Source organism: Manis javanica, chromosome 2 (assembly GCF_040802235.1).
Source record: "Manis javanica isolate MJ-LG chromosome 2, MJ_LKY, whole genome shotgun sequence".
Classification (NCBI taxonomy): domain Eukaryota; kingdom Metazoa; phylum Chordata; class Mammalia; order Pholidota; family Manidae; genus Manis; species Manis javanica.
Window position 1 is genome coordinate 58,659,722 of NC_133157.1, and position 25,836 is coordinate 58,685,557.

The 25,836-nt window shown below is 38.1% G+C and overlaps 1 protein-coding gene across 30 annotated transcripts in view; it reads left to right on the forward strand.

Moving 5' to 3' along the window:
• PTPRD (protein tyrosine phosphatase receptor type D) overlaps nucleotides 1–25,836 on the forward strand; it is a 2,165,650-nt gene that overhangs the window by 2,104,887 nt on the left and 34,927 nt on the right. For all 30 annotated transcript variants that reach the window (XM_073228519.1, XM_073228521.1, XM_073228522.1 and 27 more), the window contains 2 exons: nucleotides 7,735–7,854; nucleotides 8,371–8,525. In XM_073228519.1, coding sequence (XP_073084620.1) covers nucleotides 7,735–7,854; nucleotides 8,371–8,525 — 275 coding nt within the window. The remainder of the gene's footprint in view (nucleotides 1–7,734; nucleotides 7,855–8,370; nucleotides 8,526–25,836) is intronic.

A 25,836-nucleotide genomic window follows, 5' to 3' on the forward strand; every position in this document is an offset into this window, starting at 1 on the left:
ACTGGTAGGAGAGTAAAACGTATGCAGCTGGGATTTCCACTCCAAGGGGGTTATTTGTGGGCAACTGAGACAGACGGTTTGCAGCCTCCCTTGAAGAGCTGGAGTCTCCGAGGTGACTCCTGGCACAGGAACCTCTGTTATTTTGTGCGTGGCTACCCACTTTTTTTCCCTTTATCTATTTGTTTTCCTCTGTTTCTGTTCTGCTTTGTTTCCCAACTTGAAGTTCACAAGACAGAAGGAATGCGTCAACTTCAGGTCTGAAAAATTCTCGAGCAACCCTGATTAGCGTCAGACTGAAATGGCTGAACCGAGGTTAAAGAGTATCTGGCCTTCACTTGTCCTCACCAGCCGGCCTTCAGTCATTGACTGTTTTCGCTACTTGTTGTCTTGCAAGCTTCATGGTGGGAGTGGATTCACTTAAAGAGATATTATTGTGGTGGTATTTAGGGCTCTAGATGTTGAGAATGGGGAGTAAAATTTTGACACTCAGCAAATAAGGCATGATTTGAGCTGGCATCTAATGTGAGCCCCACTGATCAATGGTAGAAACATAGGGTTAGATTAGAAGTGAGGAATTCTGTACTTGGTTTCCAAACTATCTAAACCCCATTTTCTGTTCCCACGTAGGGAATCATGCAGCCCAGTTGATAGCACCCATCACTTTAGCAGAGCAAATGTTTTATGCATCATGATTTTAGTTGATCTTGGACCAGAGAATGGGAAAATCACTGCTCCACTAAGTTTTGCTGTTAGTGGTGCTAATGAATGGAGGTTAGATGCCATCAAGGCTGAGGGATGAGGCTGATGTTAAGTACACTGTTAGTAGTCTGGGGAATTAGAATACAGACACTTGCCATTTGGCCAGTGGAGCACTTTTTTGACGTACTGGCCACTCCCTCCACCTCCTAAGTCCTCCCCTATCCTAGAATATCACCTTGGTAAATGTACCCTGACAGAGAATGAAAGTGAGACGGAGATGCATTCACGTTTGATTCTGTGGCTAAGAGGGCAAATCTAGGCAAAAAGAAACAGAAAAGGAGATTCTGATCAAACATGGTCTTGTTTTCCTGTAAAACAACCCTTGAGATTCTTTTCAGATGGTGAGGTCCTTTTGGGTTAAAAGTTGGCAGACTCCCATGGAAGATTAGAAATGGCAGTGTTATTGTTTTCATTGCTGTGAGTGGCCTTGGAAGGCCCAGCCTTCGCCAGTGGCAGACTGATTCTTGGCCCCTCTGGTTTGTCAAGGTTTGGTAAGTTTAGTGAAGAGCAAATGCTTCCCAAATGCCAGGTCTTTGTCCTTTCCTAAATAGCCCTGGAAGCGCCAAAGGCCTTGAACATTAATTTCTCAAGCTGTAGCCTAAAGCTCCGTCTATCTAGGGTAACAGCAGCTGTGTTTTCCTCAGGCAGCCATACGAACGGCAGCACAGACTTTGCCTCTGGAGTCTGCATGATATATGGGATTGTTTTTGAAAAGTGGTGGATACTTAATGTAAATAGGACGCTGACAACAAAAAGAGTGATGCTCATGCCGGCATCCTGAAGGATGTTTGGGTCCTTATCTAGCAAGTTCCACACTCTTGGTTTTCTTTTGTCAACAGACACAGTGTCAGATAAAAGAGAAAGAATCCCACCAATTTCTGTGTGTTAGCTTCCTGGATTTTCTCCCTCCTTTCACCACCCCACCTTCTCTGTTTACAATGGCAGCCTACAGACTCCAGCTCCGAACATTCCTACTCAAGTGAATTAGAGGCATGACGGCCTAAGGAAAGAGCTGAACTGGGTAGAAGGAGATGTGACTTTGCTCCTTGTAACTTTGTGCAAAGTCTCTCCCATTTGCCACATCATCTTCATAGCACTTCCAGGCTAGGTTCATCCATTTCTAAGATTTTGAGAAATGTGGATTAATCTCTATGCTCAGGCAAGGTTGATGTTTAGCTGGTAAGCACCAGTATAGTTGTATAGGTCATTCAGATTGAAATTTATCAATGTTTTATACAGAAATTATCCTTTCATTGAAACTTTAAGTCACCTGATGACACTGTGCAGTGGCAGTGATACATAAGTATTGTCACCGGACAGTACAGAGGTGGTAGCAGAGGTCTGCGGGACACCCAACCACTGCCATGTGTGTTTGGAGCTAAGGTGCAAATTCTAAGGGTCCTAGCCCTGTGGAAAGAGCTCATGTCTGAGTGCTACCTGGCCATGGCAAAGGGCTGCTTCACACATGTGACGGAGGAAGTCATTTAAAAAAGTTTAGTGCAACTCCCTGTGTTAGCTTCTGGCAGACATGCTGCCTTAGTCTGCTTGGGCTGCTGTAACAGAATGTCATAGACTGGTGACTCATAAACAAGAGCCATTTATTTCTCACAGTTTTGGAAGCCAGGAAGTATAAGACCAAGGGGCCAGCATTTTTAGTTTCTGGTGACGCTCCTCTTCCTGAATCCCAGAAACTGTATTCTTGTATCCTCTCACGGTGGAAGGGGCGAGGGAGCTCTCTGGGGTCTTTCTTACAAAGCACAAATTTACACCCAGGAAGGCTCCATCACCTCCCAAAGGCAGTGTGAGCACCTACTACTGTCACGTACGGGATTAAGTTTCAGCATATTATTTTTAAGGGGATAGAAGCATTCAGTCTATAGCACATATCAAACAAAAGGAAATATCAATTTTTTAAAATGGTTTAGAAAATGAATGATTCAATGAATGGATAAGCAGTTTTATAATGTGCCATTTGGCTTACTTAGAGAATTTTTTCAAACCTAATGATTTTACTTATGAAAAGCTGTTACTGCACTGGTAGTCAAATGCTTTAGTAACATCTCAGTTCAGATATTCCTGTGCCCTTGATGCTCCACTCAATAGTGTTCCACAAAGAGAAAATAAAAAGGGGAAATACACAAACCACACAGCTTTGCCATTTGAAACTAGATGTGGCTACAATTAGTTGAGTGGAGAGAATGACATTATTGCTGAAAGAGAATAGAATCATTGAGACAATCTCTGTCCTCATTTTGGAAAAAATCAAGTATTAAATGTGGTCTTTAAAACCACCAAAAGAGATATTACAATGTATAGAAATAAACAGTTTAGCATATAATTTTTCTATCCACAAAAATACATCCTAGTATTTATCTGAAACTTTCTTTCATTGCCTTCTCCTTTATTAAAATGTGTATCAGTAGGTGTGTAGTAACATTTCCTTATCCCCAATAACAACGTCATTGCCTTCTGTAACGGGAGCATGCTCGCCGTCCTCACCTTGCAGAAGAGTCCTCTGCCCAACCTTCCTAGTGATTTCCAGTTACTTCCAGCAACAGTCGTGGGTGCTCATGTGTCATTTATTGTCTATGCAAGTCATTCTTTGGCTCAATAACTTTGCCCTAGGCAGGCTTTTCAAAGCCCCAGGTGGTAAATGCATGTTGTGTTAGTGATGCTGGGACCCCTGGAGGGGTTGGTGTGTTGCCCGTGGGATTCTGACGCTTCACCACGCCACCGTGCTCAGTAAGCCTTCGTGAGATTGAAACGAGGCAGCTTTGTTCTCAGGAAGTTTTGGGCAATTTAAAAATAAGCCGACCTAGCCTACAGTACAGTTGAATATAAAGTCGGTTTCCACTTGTTGAGGGCCCATGATGTCCGAGGCACTTCAGGATAGGCCGTGTGGAAGTGCACCTGGAAAAAGAAGGATTCCCAGAGCGCAGTCAGCAGACCTGCTGGGTACAACTCCTAGGAGACATGGCCAGTGACAATTGTTTCTTTTGAATACATTTAAATATGTTTTATCATTCCATCATCTTGCTTTCAGAAGTTAGCCATGAAAGTGGGAAAATGAATGAACTTCCATAGCCATACATTTAGTGACTGTCAGCCTGTTCTCTCCATAATTATGGAGAAATGAAAGCTTAGCACATAAAGTTAGTGACTTTGTGATAATAAAAAGAGATATCTTCCCTAAATTAAGCCCAAAATCTGAACTCTCATTCAGCTTAGGCCTCAGGTGAGGTGCTGGGTGACGTGCCTTAGCCTCAGGCTGCACAGCTGGTTTTTTGCCCCTCTCCTCTGCCAGCCCCGACTTTAACACATTCTCTTCTCCCAGCAGACCAGGGTCCAGGTAGAGTGAGGGAGTTGTTTGGAATCTCACAACTGTGTATTTGAAGAACCAGAAGATAATAATAAACACACCTCCACAGTTAGCCAATAAAGACTGATGGATCGGGGACAGGACTGTGTCTCACTTCACTTCAAAACCAAGTGCTGCTAACACATTGCCTGCCACCAAAATGTTCTAAATACATATCTGCTGGAATGTAATGACATATTCCTTTTTTTTTTCACATTTAGAGTGATTGAGGTAGTTTTTAACAATAAGCATAAAAAATTGAGAATATAAATCTTACTGGTAATTAAAAATAGCTATTCCCTGTTGAATGCCTCCTGGGTTTGGAGTTTCAGATGCATGAGCTTGAGTCTTACAAGAGTCCTGGTAGGCTAGAGACATTGTTCCCATTTTATAGATAAGGCCTCTGGGCTTTGGTCCTGGAAATAGAGGAGTAGCTTACTGGTCCCTCCTTTAGACTGCCCAACCTCTTGTGAATCAGTTCGGAAGGCCACTTGTAGTCACCTCCTAATCAAGTAGGAAAAGTCAACAATCAACATTCAGCAGCCTCCTGCCTTTTAGTTCTTATATATACCTTGGGGAGCCCCCTCCACTTCTCAGCTCACACTCAGCTCCATGCATGAAGCCTAGCAGGTAGTAACTCTCTCTGGGAATACCTTCTGAGATTTCTCCCAGGGGGAAAAAAAATAGGGTAGGGGGAAGGGGCTGTGGTCACAGTAAAACATTTCAGCAGAGAAAATGGAACTAGTTCATTTGCATTAGCTAATTAGAAAGAAATAATCATTTGTATTGTTCTCTTTGTTTATCTTTCTTTTTTCACTATACTTCCCAATTGCTCTCTAATGTTGAACTCAGAAATTGCTTGTTTAGGGTATGGCTAAAAAGGAAAGACTTAAAAGAATATTTGTCTGCAAACGTAAGCCCTTAAATGTATCGCCCTCAGAAATCAGATGAAACCTGTTCGGGCTACTCAGAGAATGAGGTCAAGAAAAGAAGTAAGGAGAAACTTGCTAATGAAGTGAAGGATGTCTTACTGTAGCTGTTCCCCAGACTCAGGGGAAGCTTCTAATCCCACTGCTGAGACCTCATGTGTGTGTGTGTGCACATAGTTAGAATATTTATTTTTTCATCAACTCCCTTTGTGAACTATCTCCTGAGAGGAAACAGCAGTGCTTAAATACATTTGCTTTAAAAAATTGCTCCCAATTTCTGCCATTGAAGTTTAAAATATTTTAGAGAATTTTTTTGTTAAGAGTAAGATTATTTAAAATGAGTGCAAAAGCTTTTCTTTTCTTGTTTTATCTAAACATGTTCACATTTACTTCTTATAGTAATGTTATTTTGTGTTTTTTTCTAAAGGGGTCAGAGTCTAAGCCAATAATAGTGGCAGTTTCAAATTTATTCCTAGAGGTATGAGAATAATTAGTATGAGTTTATTTTTTCCTACATACTAGGAATGGAGTGGATGTGAAGATGGGAAATCACTAAATAATGGAGTGGTTTTTCCAGAGGTCACGTAAAGGCTGGCTGATGGTTCTTTCTTTCATTTCCTTTGTGTTACCCCACCAAAAGGTCTGAGGGTAACCAATTCCCAGCTTTGAAATAGAATTGCACTAAATTTGGTTCAGTGCATTACACTGACCTTTAGGTCATTATGTTGCATTGACTTGCTACTGTTGTGCCCATCACAGTGATATTTGTCCTTGTGAGGTTTGGTCTGTTAGTTTTAATTTGAAAGGGTTGCTTTCCAGCTGAAACGCCTAAAACTGACTTTGATTTCATCTCTCGATTCTTTAACCCATTACATTGCTGGCATCCTCTCAAAGGGGCCTCCAAAGTTACTTCTATCCTCTGCTGGGAGACCTCAATTTGACATCTATTTCATGGTTTAAAGCAGAACTTTTGGCTTAATTTTTGTGATTTTTTTTTCCATCTGAATCACAGCTACTTAAACTAGTGTTGGCTCTATTTAGGTGGTTTCCTTTGCTAAGTCTGTCCAGATAAGACTTGGGTTTTAATGGGTTTTCAGAGGATAGAGGTACTCACACTGGTCATGTTCTATCCATATTTTCCTTAAAGAATTGTCTTTCCCTTGTGTTGTTTTTCTTTAAGTTAAAACATGTGACAGAAATATAAAATGTGGAAGAGTATTCTGTGCATCTAGGAAACATGCAAGTTTTTGTTTCAAATCCTAATAAGATACAGAGTTCAATTTTACTATGGATCACCTTTGTTTTTTATATAATAGGTGATGTTTGTGTGGTCTCACAGTTGAAATATAGCACTTGTGAATTCAGTATAACTTGTACACTGTAATGCTTTTTCCTCTTTTCTTGTTTAGGAGATTATGTACAGGATAAAACCTCCCCCTATTTGAAAAGTCCAGTGTCTAGACAGAAAGAGGCTAAGTCCTTTGAGGAGCAGATGTTCCATAGTCATGAAACAGAAAATTACAATATTATTCATAGAATACTATTAATATTCAGCATAAAAACAAATAATTATCTAGTAATTCTACTCACTGGACCAAAAATTCTCTGATAATAATAGTTCATTGCTTTTGTTTTAAATCCAAAGATTATAACTTTCAAACCTTTCTTTTTTAAATAGAAAGTGTGTTTCACAACATAAAATAGTCCTAGATTTCTTTACCTACAGAAATGCATATCAGTTGGTTTCAGTTAAGAATTACCCCCAATTTTTTTTATTTTAACCTGAGATAGAAAGGTTAAATATATTCTGACCTGTGGCCAAACTAGTAAATACAGCACTGTGTTTGTCATTTTTCATTATGCTTTTTAATGCCCAAAGGGCACATTCAGTAAATCTGAGGCTTATTGCAGATCGGGAATTATTCATTGTTGCATGGTAAACCAATTGGGTTGAATATTTTTCATGTGCTTTTGTTCAACTCCACATAGAAATTGTAGATTATTCATCTAAAATGAATGAGTTTTAAATTATTTAAACTTTGCACTGCTAGTGTGTGACCCTCTGAGATTGTTTTTAAGCACAGACAGCTCTTTTTTCCCTAGACATTACAGATTTAATTTGTTTTGGATACAAATACCATTTATCTTATATTTAAAAAATTCTATGTTGTTTATTGTATTTTGATAGATTTACAAATTATTTCTCCTTTTTTTTTCAAACATGTGTGTTTGGAAATTGTAATAACTCTAGCTGAAATAGCTTGTGCCTTTTAAGCCTTGATGGATGAACACTAACTATCTTGCCATGTCATTTAAATGCCCAAGTGTCATCTTTCTGATACCATCCATAACGTATATCCCAGAGCAAATTTGTATTTTCTTTTTAAGTACTCTGAAGTTTCAAGTACCTCTCTCCTTATTTTATTCAGCAACAATCTGCAATTTATTTTTCTCCAGGAAAATTGAATCTGTTACTGCTTAGTATTCCTACCAGTTTGAAAAATGTGGTTTATATTGGCATCAGAGTCGTCATTTACATATATTGGGATAACAAGAATGCATGCCAGAAAAAAAGATCAACATAAAATGAAATGCAGAAAAGCTGTTTTCCTTCAACAGCAACTCAAAGCAAAGCTAATAGAGAAATTGATGAGCAACCGCCCTGAATGCATCACTTGTGTGTTCTAGGTGAAGTGTGACCAGTATTGGCCCAGTAGAGGCACAGAAACCCACGGGCTGGTCCAAGTGACGCTGCTCGATACCGTGGAGCTGGCCACATATTGTGTTCGAACATTTGCACTTTACAAGGTTTGCCTTTTATTTTTTCCCTCCCTTTCCCCTTCCCATTCAAGAAAGCCTCTTTTGAGAAATCAGATATCTTAAGGCTTTACTTAAATCTTGACTCCACTGGCAACAGTGGAGAATAAAATAATTCTTCCATTATCGCTCCACGATTTTTCCTCTTGTCTGGCGATTTATCAATAAGTATGGAACTTGTGCTCTGAGCAAGTTTCAGCAAATGAAGAATAAATGAGGAAGAACTAGTTCCTCCTGTAAATGCAGCAGGACTACTCTTACTCTTGATAGGCAAGCCTGAAAAATGTGGTACTTTTCACCTGAGAGCTTTATCTTCCTAAGCAGGTATCTGTCATTTACAAATAGCTTGAGGTTTCTATCTCCAAAGAGGGTGTCTTCCCAAAGGGTATAGGATAAGGGGGAGGAATTACCAGAGCACATTTTCGTGTTACCTCTTCCATGTGACTATTCTTCATTACAACCTGAGGCTAAAAAAAGAAAATTTCAACCAGTGTTCCTACTTCACAGAATGGTTCAAGTGAGAAGAGAGAAGTGAGACAATTTCAGTTCACCGCCTGGCCTGATCATGGTGTTCCAGAACACCCGACACCTTTTCTAGCGTTCTTGCGGAGAGTGAAAACCTGTAACCCTCCTGATGCAGGCCCTATGGTTGTGCACTGCAGGTAAGAACTGGAAAAGCATTTGTTTTCCTTGCAGTTAGGCGATTGACAGGCAAACAGAAAGCTACATTGTTCCTCACTGAATATTCTCCTTCCAACTTGTTGATACTCTGGGATAGTAAGTGCCTTCAAAAATAACACAAGTGGTCCTTTTTGGTCAAATGAGGCCTACACTAACATTCATAGGAAGGATCTGACATAGATGCATAGACCCCCCCGGAAATAGTAGGCAACTATGATCCATGCTATTTTCTTTTTGGTGCAAAAATAAATAAATAAATAACTGAACACAAAAGAATGTGCATGGCCATAATATATGAGAAAGAAAAGAATTAAAACTGAATCTTGTAATTAGGTTCAAGTTTCATCTGTGTGGAGGAATATTCTTTAAAGCATAGATAGAAAGATAGATGGATTATTTGGTAAGTTCTTATGGACTGGGCTAATGCAACCATTTTACTATTTATAAGAAAAAAGTTGGTGAACAAAATACTACTGTAACATACAAGTTTTCAGCAAATGTCTTACTGCTTAAAGATGCCTTCTGATATTAGCATTATCAAGTCACATACAGAAAATATACTAATTTAAAATTTTTAAATCTATTTAATAAAATATACACAAAGGCCTATAGTTTGGAAGAATTTGTTTCATATAATAGGAGATATTTCTCTGGAAATGTATAATTTATTATTTTTTACTTACATCTAACTAACATGCTCTTTATCAACACTCAGATTCTACTATATATGTGTTCATGTATTTTTAATTTTAATTTTTTTTTAATTTCCTGAGTTCCTCTCAAATACATTAATAACAGATTACTAAAGCTATCTAGTCAGATTCTATTTATTACTATATAATTGTATACTTCATATAATTCATAATAGTTCTTTGTAACCTAAATAATTCAAATACGAGAAAACATGGCTTCTTGCACAGACCACCAGGAAACTTGCAGTGTGGACGTATGCACAAAAGGAAAGAAAACATCTATCATAAATCACTTCTATCATGACTTGATAGCATACCTCTCTTTCACACCCCATATTATACTAAAGCTTCACACAGGCCATCCTAGAAATGATTGCTCTTTTTACAAAAAAATGGGGACAATGGATAGATCAGAATAAAATCAATAAAGCTCACTTTACCCATGCTATAGCGGTAATTGTTAAATAATTGCCTAGCAAATTCTGAGCTAGATGAGATTTTATTTCTCTTTCCCAGCATTGTTTTCCAACAGAAACTAATAGTAATATTGATTTATATTTATAGAGCATTTTACAGATTCCAAAGCAATCCCCCACGCTTTATTTTCTTTGATGTTCTTAACAGTATTAAGAGAAGAGAGGCTAGAGGGGTTCGTTAAAGTACTGATGGCTAAGAAGGTGGATATACAGTCAGCCTCATACCTTAGAATCTGGTTCTTGTTCCTCTGTAACCAGAACAGGAGTCTGCAAATATGTTGCAGTGTTTTGCATGATTTTGAAACCAGAAATTATTTTGGCTAATTTGAGCAAATATGTTTGCATCCTAACAAATATTTTTGCATCCTAAAAGCAGATTTCTGGTTCTCCTGCCTGTTTGTTTCAGCAGACACTAGTTTGACCAGTCTCTATGCTCGTTTTACATTCTTCCTGCAGGCCTCAAAGAGCTATTGTATGTGGTTGCATATGTGTTTACCTGCTTGGCACGTATGTGGTTACATATGTGGTTACCTGCTTGGCACAGCTCAACTTGATTGTGAAGATTTCACAGGAAATGGTTTTAGGTGGAGCCTGGCCAAAGCAGGAAGCTTGGGCGCCTGTTAAGAAATGTTGCCTTTATACGTGTGATGTGACAAAAATGCACTTCACCCAGACACACATGTGCATATGCAGATACATGTGCACAAGTGCGCATGCACATGTATTTACACAAATAAAATAGGAACAAAATATGGGAAACCTAACTTGGAAGTTTCCACCAAAAAAGCATTATATTTGCACTGCATTTTGAAATAACAGCATGTTCCATTTCAAAATGTGCTTCCAATTTCTATAAATTAAAGTGGAGACCCTAGAAAACTTAATAGATGGGTGGATAGATAATTTTAAAACATGATTTATTCTCTGTTGATCATAAGGGATAAGGCTTTATGCTAGAAACTGGATGACTCCAAAAAAGTTTACAGACAAGTAGGAAAAGACAGCTATAGGCTGTATTTGGAGGAAGTACATCCTTCCCACGTACACACCCCATGTTAGGTTAAGCCACCTGGACTCACCTCTAAGAGATACAGGCTACTCAAGAAATAAGGAAACAAAGATGAATGGGCAGAGCTGCTGACATTGGGAAGTGCTGTGCCTGAGGCTCTGGAGAAGCTGTGCATTGAGACAAACAAACAGAAAAGTAATGTGTTAGCTCCTTGGGAACATTGAGGGCAAGACGCTATAGCACAACCGGAGCACTGGGAAATGAGCTGTGTTCACCTGTAGGTTACCTCATATCTGGTAAGACATCCTAGCCTCTTTACTTAGGAGAGGCCAGGACCACACTGTTAGTAAACCATCAGGAATGCTTGATTTGGGTACAGTGTATGCTGAAAGTGGAGAGCAGAAGTTTTCTGATGGAGGAGCGGAGCACAGTCGATCCAGATAACAACTGCCTGTGTGGTGTCCCAGAAATGCGGGTTTAGAAATCATCCCTAAGCAAGAACAAACTGTGCAGAAAGCCACAATATGTAAGTCACAAGAGAGCACCGATTGCACTTACCATGGTCATGCTGTGAAGAACCACACTAAGTGCTCTGGGATGTAAATGCTGTATGTCATGCTGTGACTTCTCTTCTGAAGGACTTGAATTTTTTTTCTCTGTAATGAGAAATAGTGGCAAACTCAGAGTAAATCCAAGCCTTCTGCCAAACAGATCTTGTGAGACTGGAGGAGGCTTTATAGTCTGCTAATAGACAGCAACAAAAAAAGGTGGGGGGCAGGGACAGAAAAAGTGAAAAATGCATGTCCCTTCAATAGTTGAGTCTAGTAACAAATGTGCCAGAATTGAAGAGAGCCCTTATGATTAAAGGAAGTTTTATCAATCAATATTAAGAAAGAGAAGGATAGCCTAGTGTAGAAAGCACAGATGAGATCTTGGAAAGTCAAGGAGGACCAAGTCTACCACATTACTGAAAGAGAGAATGTCCAGCCAGTTCAATGGGTGGGGAAGGAAAGACCAGTTCTAGCTGTTCTTCAGCTCATACAGAGCATGTAATCTCTGCATTGGCAGTGCCTTATCTGGAAAGAGAGGCTGCCTCAGGAAAATGCTGGCTTACTCACTTACTGGCTCATTGGGCAAGTTACTGCATATGTTAGCCTCTGTTTCTTCACCTGCAAAATGGAGTAGTAACATTCTTGATAGCAGTAAGAATTTTATGAAGATTAAATGAAATGTCAAGACGGGGGATACACATAAAACACTCAGGACAGTGCATAGTATGTAGAAGTATTATGCAATAATGTTTAATTATAAGTACATTATTAAGTGATTTAAGGACTATATGTTTACAGCTCTAGGGAGAAAAAAATCAACATGGACTTGGATATCTATATGACCTGACCCATTCATCCTATAAATAACCAGATCCTTATTAATATGCAAATTTTTATTTAATTGATTTTCTAATATTCATATATTTTCCATCATGGTAATTTCATCAGATTTTTTGTAGGGACAGTAAACATTTTTTCATTTGCTATTAGTTAGAGTCATTTATAATAATAAATCTGTTTTCATAAAGACCTGAGAAACCATTGAACTCTTAAAATGATGCTACTTAAGGATATACAGCAATAAGTGCTGTGGTTCTTGATGCCTTCAACATAAAGTTTGAATTTAGCGCTGCCTTTCTGGCTTTATAGTTTAGGCTGATCTCGCCCTTCACGCCTCATTGTCCCCTCTGAGACGTCTACCAAGTGAGCTGCACATTCCACGTACTTCCATCTCTGGCTTTCAGGAAATTATATCTATCCACTCGAGAATTTCATCTAGTCTCCCTCTCTCCCAGATGTTCACCCCTGTGTCATAATCCAACTCAAATAATACTTCTCATGTGTATTGCAAAGGTTGCAAACTGGCCTCAAGTGGGTTTTATTATACATAGAAATTAAAAATATATATATTGAACTTGCATGCCTTTAAGCTGGAAGGTACTGTCCAGTTTTCCAAGCTCTCCCCACTCCCTATTGTCTAACACACAGCTCTACTCATCCATTTATAGGAAGTGCTTCATATTGTAGGCATTTGAGTTGAAACCCTGGAGAGGCCTTGTAGGCTCATACCCCATTCCTCTTCCCACAGGAAGAATTAAACACTCTGTGTGTGAGCGCACATGAAATAGGTTTGCACTTAACATGTGTAAACTGCCTGTGGCAGTATGTGCGCAGATCACCTGTGGCTTGAAATCTTAGAGGGTGTGGGTTCTGCATTGTGCACAATTGTGTCACAGCTCTTACATCATAGTAGGTGCACAGTAATTGCTTTGCTGAAGTTAATTGATTTCCATATGGCATTTTAGGCAATTTTAGAGAAACAGTAAGATCATTTCAAGGCTGGACTGTTTTTTCCTTTTTGTTTTTTAACATGAGACTACATTTTTTATCTCTTTATAATTGGGGTATTTTTTAGTGAGAGCTTATTTTGAGTTGCTTTTATCCTTCTTATACCTATTTCTGGATTCCCTTTTTCTACCACTCTTAAGCTCTTCCCAACATGTCCTCCATTCCATGATTAAATATAGATATCGCTCTCTGGTTCTCAGCAAAGTGTCCTTCTCTTAGGATAGCTGGAATAGTCTCCTTCCCATATTAGGATATTGAAATCCTAAATAATATCAAATAATTTTTCTTCTCAACTGGAGAGGCCCTATTCTAAGTGTTGTACATATGTTATTGCTTTTTCCTCCCAATCATCTTGCAGGAACTTTATTCTCCCATTTCATACAAGAAACAACAGCCAAGGAAGCTCAGCACACTCCCAAGAGCTCATGTCGATAGTGGTGGCAAAGCCAGCAGGTGCCCAGGTTGCCTGGCCCCTATCCACCAAGGGAATTCTCCAGTTTTTAGATCACTTGGTCATCCACAGCTTCTCCTCCGGCTACCCCCTTGGAGGGCACTTCACTTCTAAGCCTACCTTCATGACTTACTCAGAATAAGTCACTTCTTCCTTTCCAACCCCATATCACAATGCCATATTTTAGCCATTATTTTGCTCTTTATCAAAAATAATCACTAGCATGTGAGTCTCTTATTTACCCCTTACTTATTTTAACATAATCACAATAGCTACCAAAGCTACCAATTACTGAAGCATTACTGTTTTCTAAGTATAAGGGTACGCTTATTAAATCCACAAAATAATATGTTTTACTTATGAGGATCGTTAAGCACAGGGAGGTCGTAGGTAATTTGCTCAAGATCACACAGCTGGTAAATTTAGGCCTTATTTCAAAGTCCATGACCTGTTTATCTCCCTTTACATCCAGTTCTGACCCTTCTTGTTACAGAGACTTAGTTTCTTACATACACTTATCTCCTTACTATATATTTGTTGACCAAATGGTTGTCAGATGGATATTACCTCTTCACAGATACCTATACAGTGTGTAAATAGAGACCTGCAGTATTTTTTCTCCTTATTTATAAAATTTCATTCTGAAAGTGACTAAGGGGGAGACATTTCAGTTTAGCTTAGATTTTTATAGAGGTTATACATCATATTTTCCCATATTATTTCAGTCATATTCTTAGAAAACAAAGTTTTGTTCCCATTTATCCTTTTTAAGCACTATTTGTTATGTTGTTTTATAGAAGAATTTGTAGATTAGTAGCAAAGGTATATGAAATTAATTCACTCTAAATATTTGTTTCTTGGGAAGAATGAATGTGTTGGGATGAAGCTGTAATTTCATTGAATCAATTATAAAATCTTGATTTATGATACCAACTCTGAGTTATAGTAACCCCCTCTAAGACCAAGGGAATATGTTTTCTTCATAGGAGAAAAGACCCCCTTGTATGTGTCTTCTAAATGAAATAATCCCAAGGACAGTAAAATAGGCCTGAGGATGATGTAAATATTTCACATCCTAGAACCAAATTAGTATTTACAACTGGAAGGAACAGGAACTAAGGGCTACATGTAGATCAGTAATGTCCTGAGACTTCAGTGGGCCACTAAGGGTAGCCCAATAAAAATCATATGACAGTTTGGGTTTGGGAAGATTCCTGAGATCCAATCTTTATATCATTTCTATTTTACATGTGAAAGCACAACCAAAAAACTACTGAGATCATATTTATAGCATAACCATTTACCGCTAATACTGAGCCAATATTGACAAAAGTAGCCTTTTCAAAGTCAAAAGATTTTGGAAAGCATTGCATAGGAGCATAAAATAAAAGACTATGTGAACCAAAGGAGCTAGGAGTGCTGCAGAAAACTGTTTAATGCATTTTTAACCGTTCATTTTAAATTCCTTTCATCTTCCCAGTGTTCCATTCAAATAGCTCTTTAGATCAAAGACCACAAGTATTGCCACAGTATGTGACAGTTTTGAGATGGTGACAAGTTCGAACCATAGAACCATTTTCCTTAAACCTGGGGTTCATTTTCATATAAATTAAGTTATAAGAGAAGCTAGTCTTCTTTAGATGAAAGACTCAATTGTTAAAAATACCAACATCTCTTGGGATGAGAAAATGAGTGGCATATTCAAATTGTGTCCTTATTTATGGAACCATTTTAAGGTGAGGAGAAATAATTATACCATGTAGAAACTATTATGTTGGTTCTGTTCTTACAAACCAATAATTCTGCATAAAAAACAAATTCTTAATTTATGAAACAACATGGTGATACAAAACAGGAGCAAGGTCTTCAATATTTTGATGGCACAATCCTATAAGAGAAAAAGATATTACTTCTACCGAAATAGTTAAAAAGTAGTTGAACCAAAAGAAAACACTAAAAGAAATTGCACAATGGCCCCCATGGGTGTAAAATGGAAAGCTCAAGTGGAAGAAGGTGATTGGGGTGCTGGAAGGAGTACTCTGGCTGCCTGATGAAGTGGGAACTTTATTTAAAAAGAAGTATTATAGCTATAAAGACAATAGAAGAGAGATGAGGCCTATACTAGAAGAAACTATCCAACTTCAAAGTCATATATCAGAGCTAAATCATGAACATTCCCATTTTCAAGGGCAGCTAAGAAACTGTCACCTTCCTGCTCCCATTCCATGCCCAAGAATAGCAACCAAATCACTTTTGTGTAGGAATGTGACATTGAATAGCACATCTTCCCATCATTTATTTGATTCAATCTTTACACAAGAATAGTAGGTATGCATTATTGCCATTCTCACTCTACAGATAAGGAAATTGAAACTTGAGAAGTTACGTGACTTGATGAAGACCACATCCCCAACCAGTAAGGGGAGTCTGCATGAGAACCCAGATTTTATGATTCAAGGTCCTCTCCTCTTTGCCTATACTACACTGCCATTTTCTATTTTACTCAATTTATATTTTTACAAATGAGAGCAAAACTGTCCCCAGCCCACACCAGATGGCTTTTAGCAGATCTAAAAGCCCCTGCAGGGCAGCACTGCGTTGTGGTAAAAACTATGCCCTTGAAATCACATTACTAGAATTCAAATCCCAGCTGTACGATTGACTACACCCATGTGACCTTGAGCAAGTTATTTAACTTTTCAAAGGCTCAATTTCCTGATCAGTAAAGTGTGAATAATACTAGTTATGTCCTTCATAGTATTGTTTATAAAAACTAAATAAGATGATATGTGTAAACTGCTAATTAGCCAGGTACTTGCCACATAGGAAGAAGTCAATGAATGTTTGTAGTTATTAATGTAATTTTTGGTATCCTTTGGATTTGACACCACATAAAATTGGTGTTATTTACATTGGCTCTATTGCTATCAAAAAAGAATGCTGTCACACTTTCTGAAGCGTAAGCCTGACTTGTGTGCAATTTGTTTTTGAGAAGAGTAGAAAACCTAGAAAGTGAGTAGCAACTAGAATATTTAATACCTTTAAAAAATGTATAAGAACTATAGTAATTATTTAATTGCATGAAAAAAATTCTTGTTAGAGTGGATTGTTACCATAAGAGAAAGTTTCTCAATTTCAGCACTACTAACATTTGGGTCATGTCATTTCTGACTTGGGGGACTATCTTGTCCAATGTGTGATGCTTAGCATATCCCTGGCCTCACCCCACAGCATGCTGGGAACAGTCCCCTAACAGTTGTAACAGTCAAAAACATCTTCAGACATTATCAAATGTTCCCTGGGGGCAAAATCACCCCCTGCTGAGAACCACTGCTATATGGCAATGAAACTGATTCTTGAGGGGGGCAGAAAGCATGCATCCAAATGACAGCCCACCTCGAAGCTTTAAAGCATGAAAAAACTTCTTCAAAAGCCATCCTTATTTTACATACTGGGAAAAACTTCTCTATGAGGCTTACCTTAAGAATCACTTTTGAAATCATACAGAGAACTAGGCTGACTGCTTGCAAAATCACCCAACAGTGTTCCCTGCCTTATCACCAAAATGTACAAACCAGACATGGTTCTCCGTATCTCTTGACATTTAAAAAATAAATAAATCGACCTTCAAGGACAAAGATGGGCCACCATTAGGGAATTCAGAAGAACAGGTGACAGGCACGTAACTCTGCTGCCAAAAACGAATTCCAAAAATACTTGGACACTGTGGCAGCATTGCTGCAATGAATCCTGAGGGCTCCCAATGGGGCTGCTTCTAAGGGCCATGGTCTTCAGGGTTGATGAATTTTGCTAGGACATCAGGCACACTGCTTCATATTCATACTTGCTATAAATGTCCAGCATTCTGAAGCCGTAGGAGTGTCCTTAACTGGCATATGACTTAGTGTTTATCATTTTTCAGTGTCTAATGGGAGGTCATGATAAAAGATTAGATGGAAGGAAGAAAGTGAGCCATAATGTCAGAACCCCTGCCCAAGGCTGCAGGTCCTGAAATCCTTTGCTCTTTGATTTGGGGGGATGTATATTTCTGGGACAGCACACTCCTTTTTTAAATCACAGATTTTGCTGAAGATAAGTGTCTTATGAAACAATTTAAACCCTTTTCATTAATTTTTTCTACATCCTCTTCAAAGGTGCCTGAATGATCTTTCTCTTCTTCTCTCCATCCCACCCCCCTCCATGTCTCTCCCATCCCTAAAAATCCTTCTCTACATTTCAGTCCATCAAGACCGTCACTAGTTGACTTTCATTGGTTCCCAGCGGTGCTCGTAGAATCTATAGTTTATGATCGATCTAAGCAGATAAACAAAATGAGCTAGATCAGATGGGACGGGGTTAACTGTGGCTCTTCCATTCTGATAAGAGAGGCTAAACAGCTACTTGCTCAAAGTCCTTTTACCATTTGAAAGGAAAAGATTATGAGAATTATGAGAAGTAATTATTATGAGAAAATATTCCTTTTCTATTTCTGTTTTTGTTCATTTCAGTTTGGGTTAGTTTTGAGCATTGAAACCTTTTTAAAAATTTGTAACCACATTTCCAGTTCTGGTACATCTGTGTGCCTTAGGAATCGGCATCCTTTCTGAAAAGAAGAGTGTATCAATGAGTCATCACTGCTTACAAACACCAGTGAAGTTTACCTTCACTGAATGGATTATATTCCTGTAATTCATTCAGTGCCAAAATACCAGTGCGTAGAACTACCATAATCCAATATTTCTCACTGTTCTGCGGACTGACTTGGGGTCCGGTGGGGGTCTTCTGCTCGCTCTCCTGAGCGCTCCTTCACAGTGAGCTGCAGGAGCTGAGGAAGCTGGCTCCCATCCCCCTTGGTCTTTTGTCCTGGTCTGGTGTTCTCAGGATTCTGGGGATCAAAGGTCTGCTACGAGGCCTTTTGAGGCAAAGGTTTGGAAGCCACATCATCACTTCTACTACATTCTCTTACTCAAAGTAAGCAGGGGCCAGGCCAGATTCAAGGGGTGATGGAACCCTCTCCCACCTCTTGCTGGGAGAAGCAACAAATAATGTGTGAGCTCATTTATTCCACCACTGAGTTCTGCATTGCTGAACCTTATTTACTGGGCTAGCAGAGCTCACCCCTCCACTCTCACCAGCTTGGCTAAGACCACTGTGAATTTCTCTCCTGAGCTGGATGAGAGGGACAAAAAAATCCCCAAGCCCACCCCACCTACAATATAGGGTTTTTCTTGTTAATATATGAAATACATTTTTTTAAGTGAAGGAAAAGTTAATGTAATTTATTTCATAACTGCTACCAGATTATTTTTGCTGAAACATCAGCTTGCATGATGAGGAAAACCTGTACTCTTTATCCACATAATATTCCATTTCAAAAATATTTCCTTTTCATCATCCTGTAATTTCAGATTTATTAGGATTAATAGGCTTCTTTTTAAACTCAAAAACTCCAGGAATATAATCCATTCAGTGAATCATAGACCTGGAAGAGACATTTCAAGCATCACAGACAGCCCTCACTTCCCTCCTTCTCTCCCTTTTTCTCTGTTTCCCCACTTCTTCCCCCTTCTCTGTTCTCTCTGGCTCACCACCCTCTCTTTTTAATTTCAGAGATAAGAAAATAAAATTAGGCCCAAGGAGGTTGACACATTTCCCATAAACTCTAGCTGGCCTTAAGTCTTCTGACCACTAATCCAATATGATTCCCACTGTATTACGATCCTTTTAATTGTGTTCAAATTATTTTGATTAAAGAGTTCCTTAACATTTTCTAGCTCAATTAGGAAAATAATCAGGAAACACCTGTAAAACGGCAGGAGGCACTATTTTAGGAACTACGATGGTTGGAGCAGGTAATTTTGATGCATTAGAACCCAGTAAGTATCACAGACCTTCAGGCCCATGACTGGAAGGGCAGATGCAGAGTTCGGCAGCAGCCCAAATGTGCTGGGTGCCCAGGAAGGGCCAGGGCAGCAGAACATGGCAGAGGGATGCCAGAGGGAGGGAGCAAAAAATGTCAGGAGATAAACTCATCCTGCCCTGTGGTAGTGCCCCGAGCCGTGATGGTGGAAACCACTTCAGGCTACTAAAAAGTGACTTTACATGCTGTCTTGGCAGCCCTGCTCTGGTTCGCGGTGGCTGCCTTGTGTGTCTGCCACTCCCACCGGAGCTCTAGCCTGGCTGTGCTATGGGCTGTAGCGTGAGCTTTTTAGTGTCCATATGCCTGCGAGGCTCATCAGCCACAATTTCCTCATCTCAGGCTGCAGCCAAGCGCCACACATGCTATTGTTCCCTCTCCTGCTGAATACAGGAGGAAGCACAGAGAGAAAGAAATGTGTCAATATTGTTTTTCTGCTGAAACAGAAATAACAACTGTGTAGTGTATTGCTGGATAGCAATCCATGTGCCAAATACCCATTTTGTGTAACATGCTCGCATAAGATAAGAATCTGCCCTTATATTTCTTAACGTAATGTAAATGATGTTCATTCTAGTGTAGATGTGTTACAATTATAGCCATTCAGACTTCTCCGTTTGGATTTGTGCTATTTCTTGCACTTGCAGTCCCTTTGCTTCTGACCCGCCATCTGCTGGAATCACTTATATTTCTTTCACACACTCAGTGTTTGTTATATGCCTTAAATCTAGCTGTACAAAACTCGGCAATCTTTCATGTAAATAAACAAATGTTTTAGCAAGTGTTTTTAAACCCTTTGCCTCGATAAATAACATTAATAATGTACATTTGTGTTTCTAAAGTAAGTGCAGCTGCTGAGAGAACTTCTTATTGCAGAAATGTATGAAGTGACACCAAAATCAGAAGACACTCCTTTTTGAAATAAAAGCATGCATGTATAGTCTCTGTGCTAAAGACAAACTAAATGATGATAAATTAAGCAAACAAAAACTCTCTCTAGGGGCACAGCAGATGCCTGGGAGGAAAGAAACAGTTTTAAGAGTCTAAGGCACTGGACCCCCCACACCAGCCCCCACCAGTGTTATTTCATCAAACTTTTCAGCCCAAAGATGACCCTGCAAAGCCCCTGTGGTGCCCCCCATATTTCTCACTGCTCTATCTCATCATGCTGGTTAGGTGCAAAATGAATTTCCTCCACAGGACTGAATGAGAAGACCAAACCCTAAGTGTAACCCAAAATACAGGTTCTTCTGCCAATCTATGAAGTGGGTAGGAAAGCAGAGGAGAAAATATTGGACTGCCCTAAAACTATGAATTTGTGAGAAATAGACAAATAGAAACTCACTCAGGCAAGTAATTGGCACAAATCTCATAGTTTTAGGGCACTCCAATGTCTCTTATTTTTCCATTTTTTAGCCTGAGAGCCAAATATATAGTGAAGTCATATTTTTTTATTAGCACACACTTCCAATGAAAGCTTTAAGATCCAGGAGCTCATTTATTACTTTGCATTTTAGAATTCTCTACTACATATGAACTGCACTAGGAAGAGTTTGAGTTTTACTAGGATTCTAGGACATGTCTGAAACACACCTATTTTGAGATGATTCATGATTGTCCTTTGTCCATATTAAAATGTAAAAACTTGCTCTTGATAAAATTTAGAGGCTTGCCTTTGTGACCTATTGAGGTTGCATCCTTTGTACATTTGCTTTTTATATTTACTTATACTTTTCAATCTGAACCTAGTCTTAAAGGATAGTGGAATCAAAAACCCAACATCAGATAATCTATATTCGGGCAACAGCCCTGCCTCAGTAACAAGAGAGGCTCTGCCCACTCAGCTCTGCTCTTTATGGCCAGAGACCATGGCAGTAGGGTGAAAAATCATAGATGTATAGAAAAAGGCACCTCAACCCATACCTCTTACATACAAATCTGGGAATGGTTTTGAATCCAACAAGGTAAAAACACAAAAACAAAACAAAATAAAACACAGATAACAATGACAAAAAAATCAGTTAGCAGTTCCAGAAGAAATAGAAGTTTTCTCTAAATCTCTTCAAATTCAGTCCCAACTTGCATTCACAGGTGATCAGTCATTCCAGACAAAGACAAATACTATATGCTCTTACTTATATGTGGGATCTTAAAACAAAAACAAGCTTATAGATACAGAGAACAGATTGGTGGTTATCAGAAGCAGGGGGTAGGGTGTGGGAAAAATGGGTGAAGAGGTTCAAAAGGTAAAAACAAAATGAGAAAAACCAATTAATTTAATGAATAAAAGTCTCAGTAAACCTTACTGAACTCTAATTCTAATCAATTGAACAGAGTGTCTTGCTCAGTCTGGACTCATGCTCACTACTTACGTTTGAAAAACCATAACCAATCATGTTGCAAACCTCACAAATCCTTTACAATCTATGGTTAGCATTTCATCCCTCTTCTATGTGTCTGGAAATGATTAATTTGGCTTCAGACTATTTTCTCTCATGTACTACAGACTGAAATTCATTTATTATCTTGGTTGAATTAAATGCAAACTTACGTTTGTAAGGCACAATAGTTAAAACCAAAAGCTTAGCAAAACCTTTTTGAGAATTCAGTAAGAAACTCTGAATGTAGTCTAGTTATAAGAGTAGTATGCCTTTATTATTGTGTTTATATTTGCTAAAGGCTTAGGAGTAAACACATTTTAAAATACTGAGATAATAATTATGCATGGAAGTCATTTTTAGAGTGAATTTTTGTGGCATACACAATGTAAAAAGGTACAACAATTCCTAAGGTGGTCATCGTGTCTTTTGCTGAATTGCCTGCCTGTGTTTCTATATGGGTAATCTTATCAAGTAACACTTCTGAAATTATTACTTTTAAAGCTGCATTTTGACTATGATATAAGAAATTTAGGTCCAATCCTACCTATTGGAGCTAGGTTGGGGTTCTGAAACATCTCTTGATTGCTTCTGCCCATTAAGGGCCCTGCATTTAGAAAGAGCTTTATCTTAGGGGAAAAAAGAGGCTGATCTTCCTAAACTTTTTTGGTCTTGACATTTTCAAACATAGACAAAAGTAGAGAGAGTATATAATGAACCCCTAGAGACCATCACCCAGCTTCACGTATCAACATTTCAGGCAGTGTTTATGACAATTAACTGTCTATTTTTTAAAAAGAAACTCATTGCATAACTGCCATTCAAGATTTGAGACTTTAATAACCTTAAAAGCCTTATTGAGGGTAAATGTTCAATTTCCATGAACAAATTTAATGTAAAGGGCACTCATTACACTTTCTCAATTCTAGGTTAAGTAGTCCTGGACTATATCTCTTATGCTGCTACAACCTGTTGCTTACACCACTTTTCTAAAGTCTTAATGGCATCAGGTTTTAAAATGATTCCAAACTATTGAAACGACCTCCCTCTTTGGAGAGCTTGTTTCTAAAATTGCCCTTAGCAACTTTTGGCTTGCAGACAATTTTTTTTATATTCAGTACTCTTATTTTTGAGTGATTGCTATTTTTTTTTAAGGCTCAGCTTATCATTGGCCCTACCATTCTTATTTAACATCCAGGGCTTCACACTCCCCTGGCTAAAGCTTATTTCTTTTAATCTATAAAAGTAGAGCTGGATTCAGAACTGATTAGCTACCTAACTTAGAAAAAAGAGGAAAACAAAAGATAAATAAAATCAGCAGTTTAACAAATCCAAATATTGACCATTTCCCAGGCAATTATCAGCATGTATAGTCTGACCAATGATTCTCAGACCCATTCTGGGTTCTACAAGAATTTGGAAAGAAACTCAAAAAACATAATTATGGTTTGAACATAAGTAGGCAAGCCACTCAGAAAATTCGGAATACCTCATCGGTATATGTTGTGCTCTGAATCATTAAGATGTTATATGTGAGGGAGATTTTTCTACAGTCAAATAAGTATGGGTTAAACTAAGACAAATTACCTTCCAACAGAGTTCCTCAAACCTATAAAATACTCATTTCCATTGTGAACCTCCAAGAGGGAATTTCTGCCACTTACTTAAACATAGAACTCTTTTTGTCTCCCTTGGAATTTCTCAAAAGACTGTAGGAACTGCTATCATTAAAGATAATCCGGCTCACAGTGATAAAACAGGACCAGGAACTAAGAGAAATTGGCTGTTCAACCAGCAGCACTCAATAAAATGTATAAATAAATATAATCAATAAATATTCATTAAAACTAAACTGTACAGAACTCTAAGCTATGCAGTATGGAGATGGGACAGTATGGCATCTCCCTCGAAGAACTTGTAACAACATATATGAAGATATCGAAAATAATCAAGGCCATTCAGAAGAAATCTTGGTATATGTAGTCAGTTAAGAGTTGGTCATTTAGAGAAAAATTCAGTTAAAACAAAGAGCCCTAAAAATTACACATACAGTTAAAATTAACTTCAAATATATATGTGTGTATGAATTTATTGGTTTTTAAATTTAAGACTAAGAACTATTCTTTGAGTGGGACCTATGGTTAGCAGCTTTACTATATTTAATACAGACAAAGCACTTAATGGCCTGGAAGCAACGTAAGTATAGAATCCTTCTAGATTTTTATACATTATTTTCCACTTATTTATAGCTCTCTTACCAATACCTAATTCAACAGTACTTTGGGGGGAGAGAGAGCATATAAATCACTTCTAGTGAGTCCTCCCAAAGCAGTTAACATAGCCTCACAGAAACACCTTGCTTATTTTATAAGCATATCTCATCAGCTTATGCTAAATTAAATAGTGAACTAAAATAACTGGTTCTTTTGGAACAGACATGGTGACACACAGAAGAGCACAAATATCCTAGAGAATAGTCTCCTAGCCTTGAGTGAACTTGGTGCATGAGGCTTTCTGGAGGAAAGGGAGAGCCTGGATTGTTTACTTTGTTAAATGGGGATCACATAAAATGCATATAGATGTTTATATGCATATGGAGAAGAACATACAATACCAAAACCAATTGTTACTTGAGATGAGGGAAGGAAAAGAGAACTTTAGCACAAGCAAAGCAGTGGCAGCTGAGGCGGAGGATGTCACTTCTGTCCTGATGAGTGGGTATCTGGTCACTCAGTCTCTCCATCTGTAAAATGTAAGGGATGGACTTGGATTGGTGGTTCTTAAACTTCCGCAGGCATCAGATAACATGGCCCCACCTCCAGAGTTTCTGATTCTTTCTGTAGATTGAAATTTGCATGTCTAGTCTAGTAAGTTCCCAAATAAGGCTGATGTGCCACTAAGGGGCCTGTACTTGGAGAACCATTGGATTAGGTCAACTCTAATACCCCTTCCAAGTCTAAAATGTGATTCAGTTGTGTAAGACATTTTTTTTTCTGAGAGGATAGAAATCAGGAAATAAAATGTAATATTGTTTCAAAAATTCTAATATTCTAATAAAAATAAACTATACTACTAATAAATTAGTATAAGTCTTTAAGTAAACATGCAAGATTAGAAAGGGTACATGTCTATTATTGCCATCAGGCCAACTTAATTAAAATATTCAACTCTAGGTTCTTAAATCACATGAAAAAGGAGAGTAAGAAAATTAATATTTATCAAGAATCTATTAATTACAATGTATTTTGCCAACACTAGCCTTATGGTAACCTTAAGCAATTAGTTTATATTTTACAGATGAGAAAACTGAGTCTCAGAGAGGATAAATGAATGACTTAATATCACACAGCTTGAAGTTAGAAGATCCAGATTGTCCATGCGCTTTCCATTGGTCAAACTATAGGTTGAAATTTGGAGGCCCTAAAATTTGCATAAAATGAGCATATCATATCAGAGACTACTTTCCCTGTCATTCTTCTGTGAAAACAAAATAGTTTCAACTCAGTCAATTCTTTAATTATGTTTAAATTATTTTATTTTCTAGCAGTTTTACATTATACATGGTGCATGCACATTTACAGGTACATGAATTAATTACATTAACATTTTAACAACTGATTTTAATTGGAGGATCCATGTAGCAAAAACAAAAATCAAAACAGTAACACTACATTCAAAGTAAAAGTTTCCATACCACTTTATATATCAATAACTCCTTTTTCTATCTTGAGAGTGAACCCCTTCCTGATTTCACAGTAATCATGTCCACACTTTTTTCTAGACATTTACACTTTCATAAGCTTGTCTGATTAAACAGTGTAGATTATTTCTATAATCTATTTTTATAATCTTTCTAAACAGCATAGATTATTTCAAAGTATATATAAATTTTGAATTTCTCAAACAAATAGAATCATGCTATCTGTGATCTTTTGCGACTTTATTTTAGCTCAGCATTGTTTGTTATGTT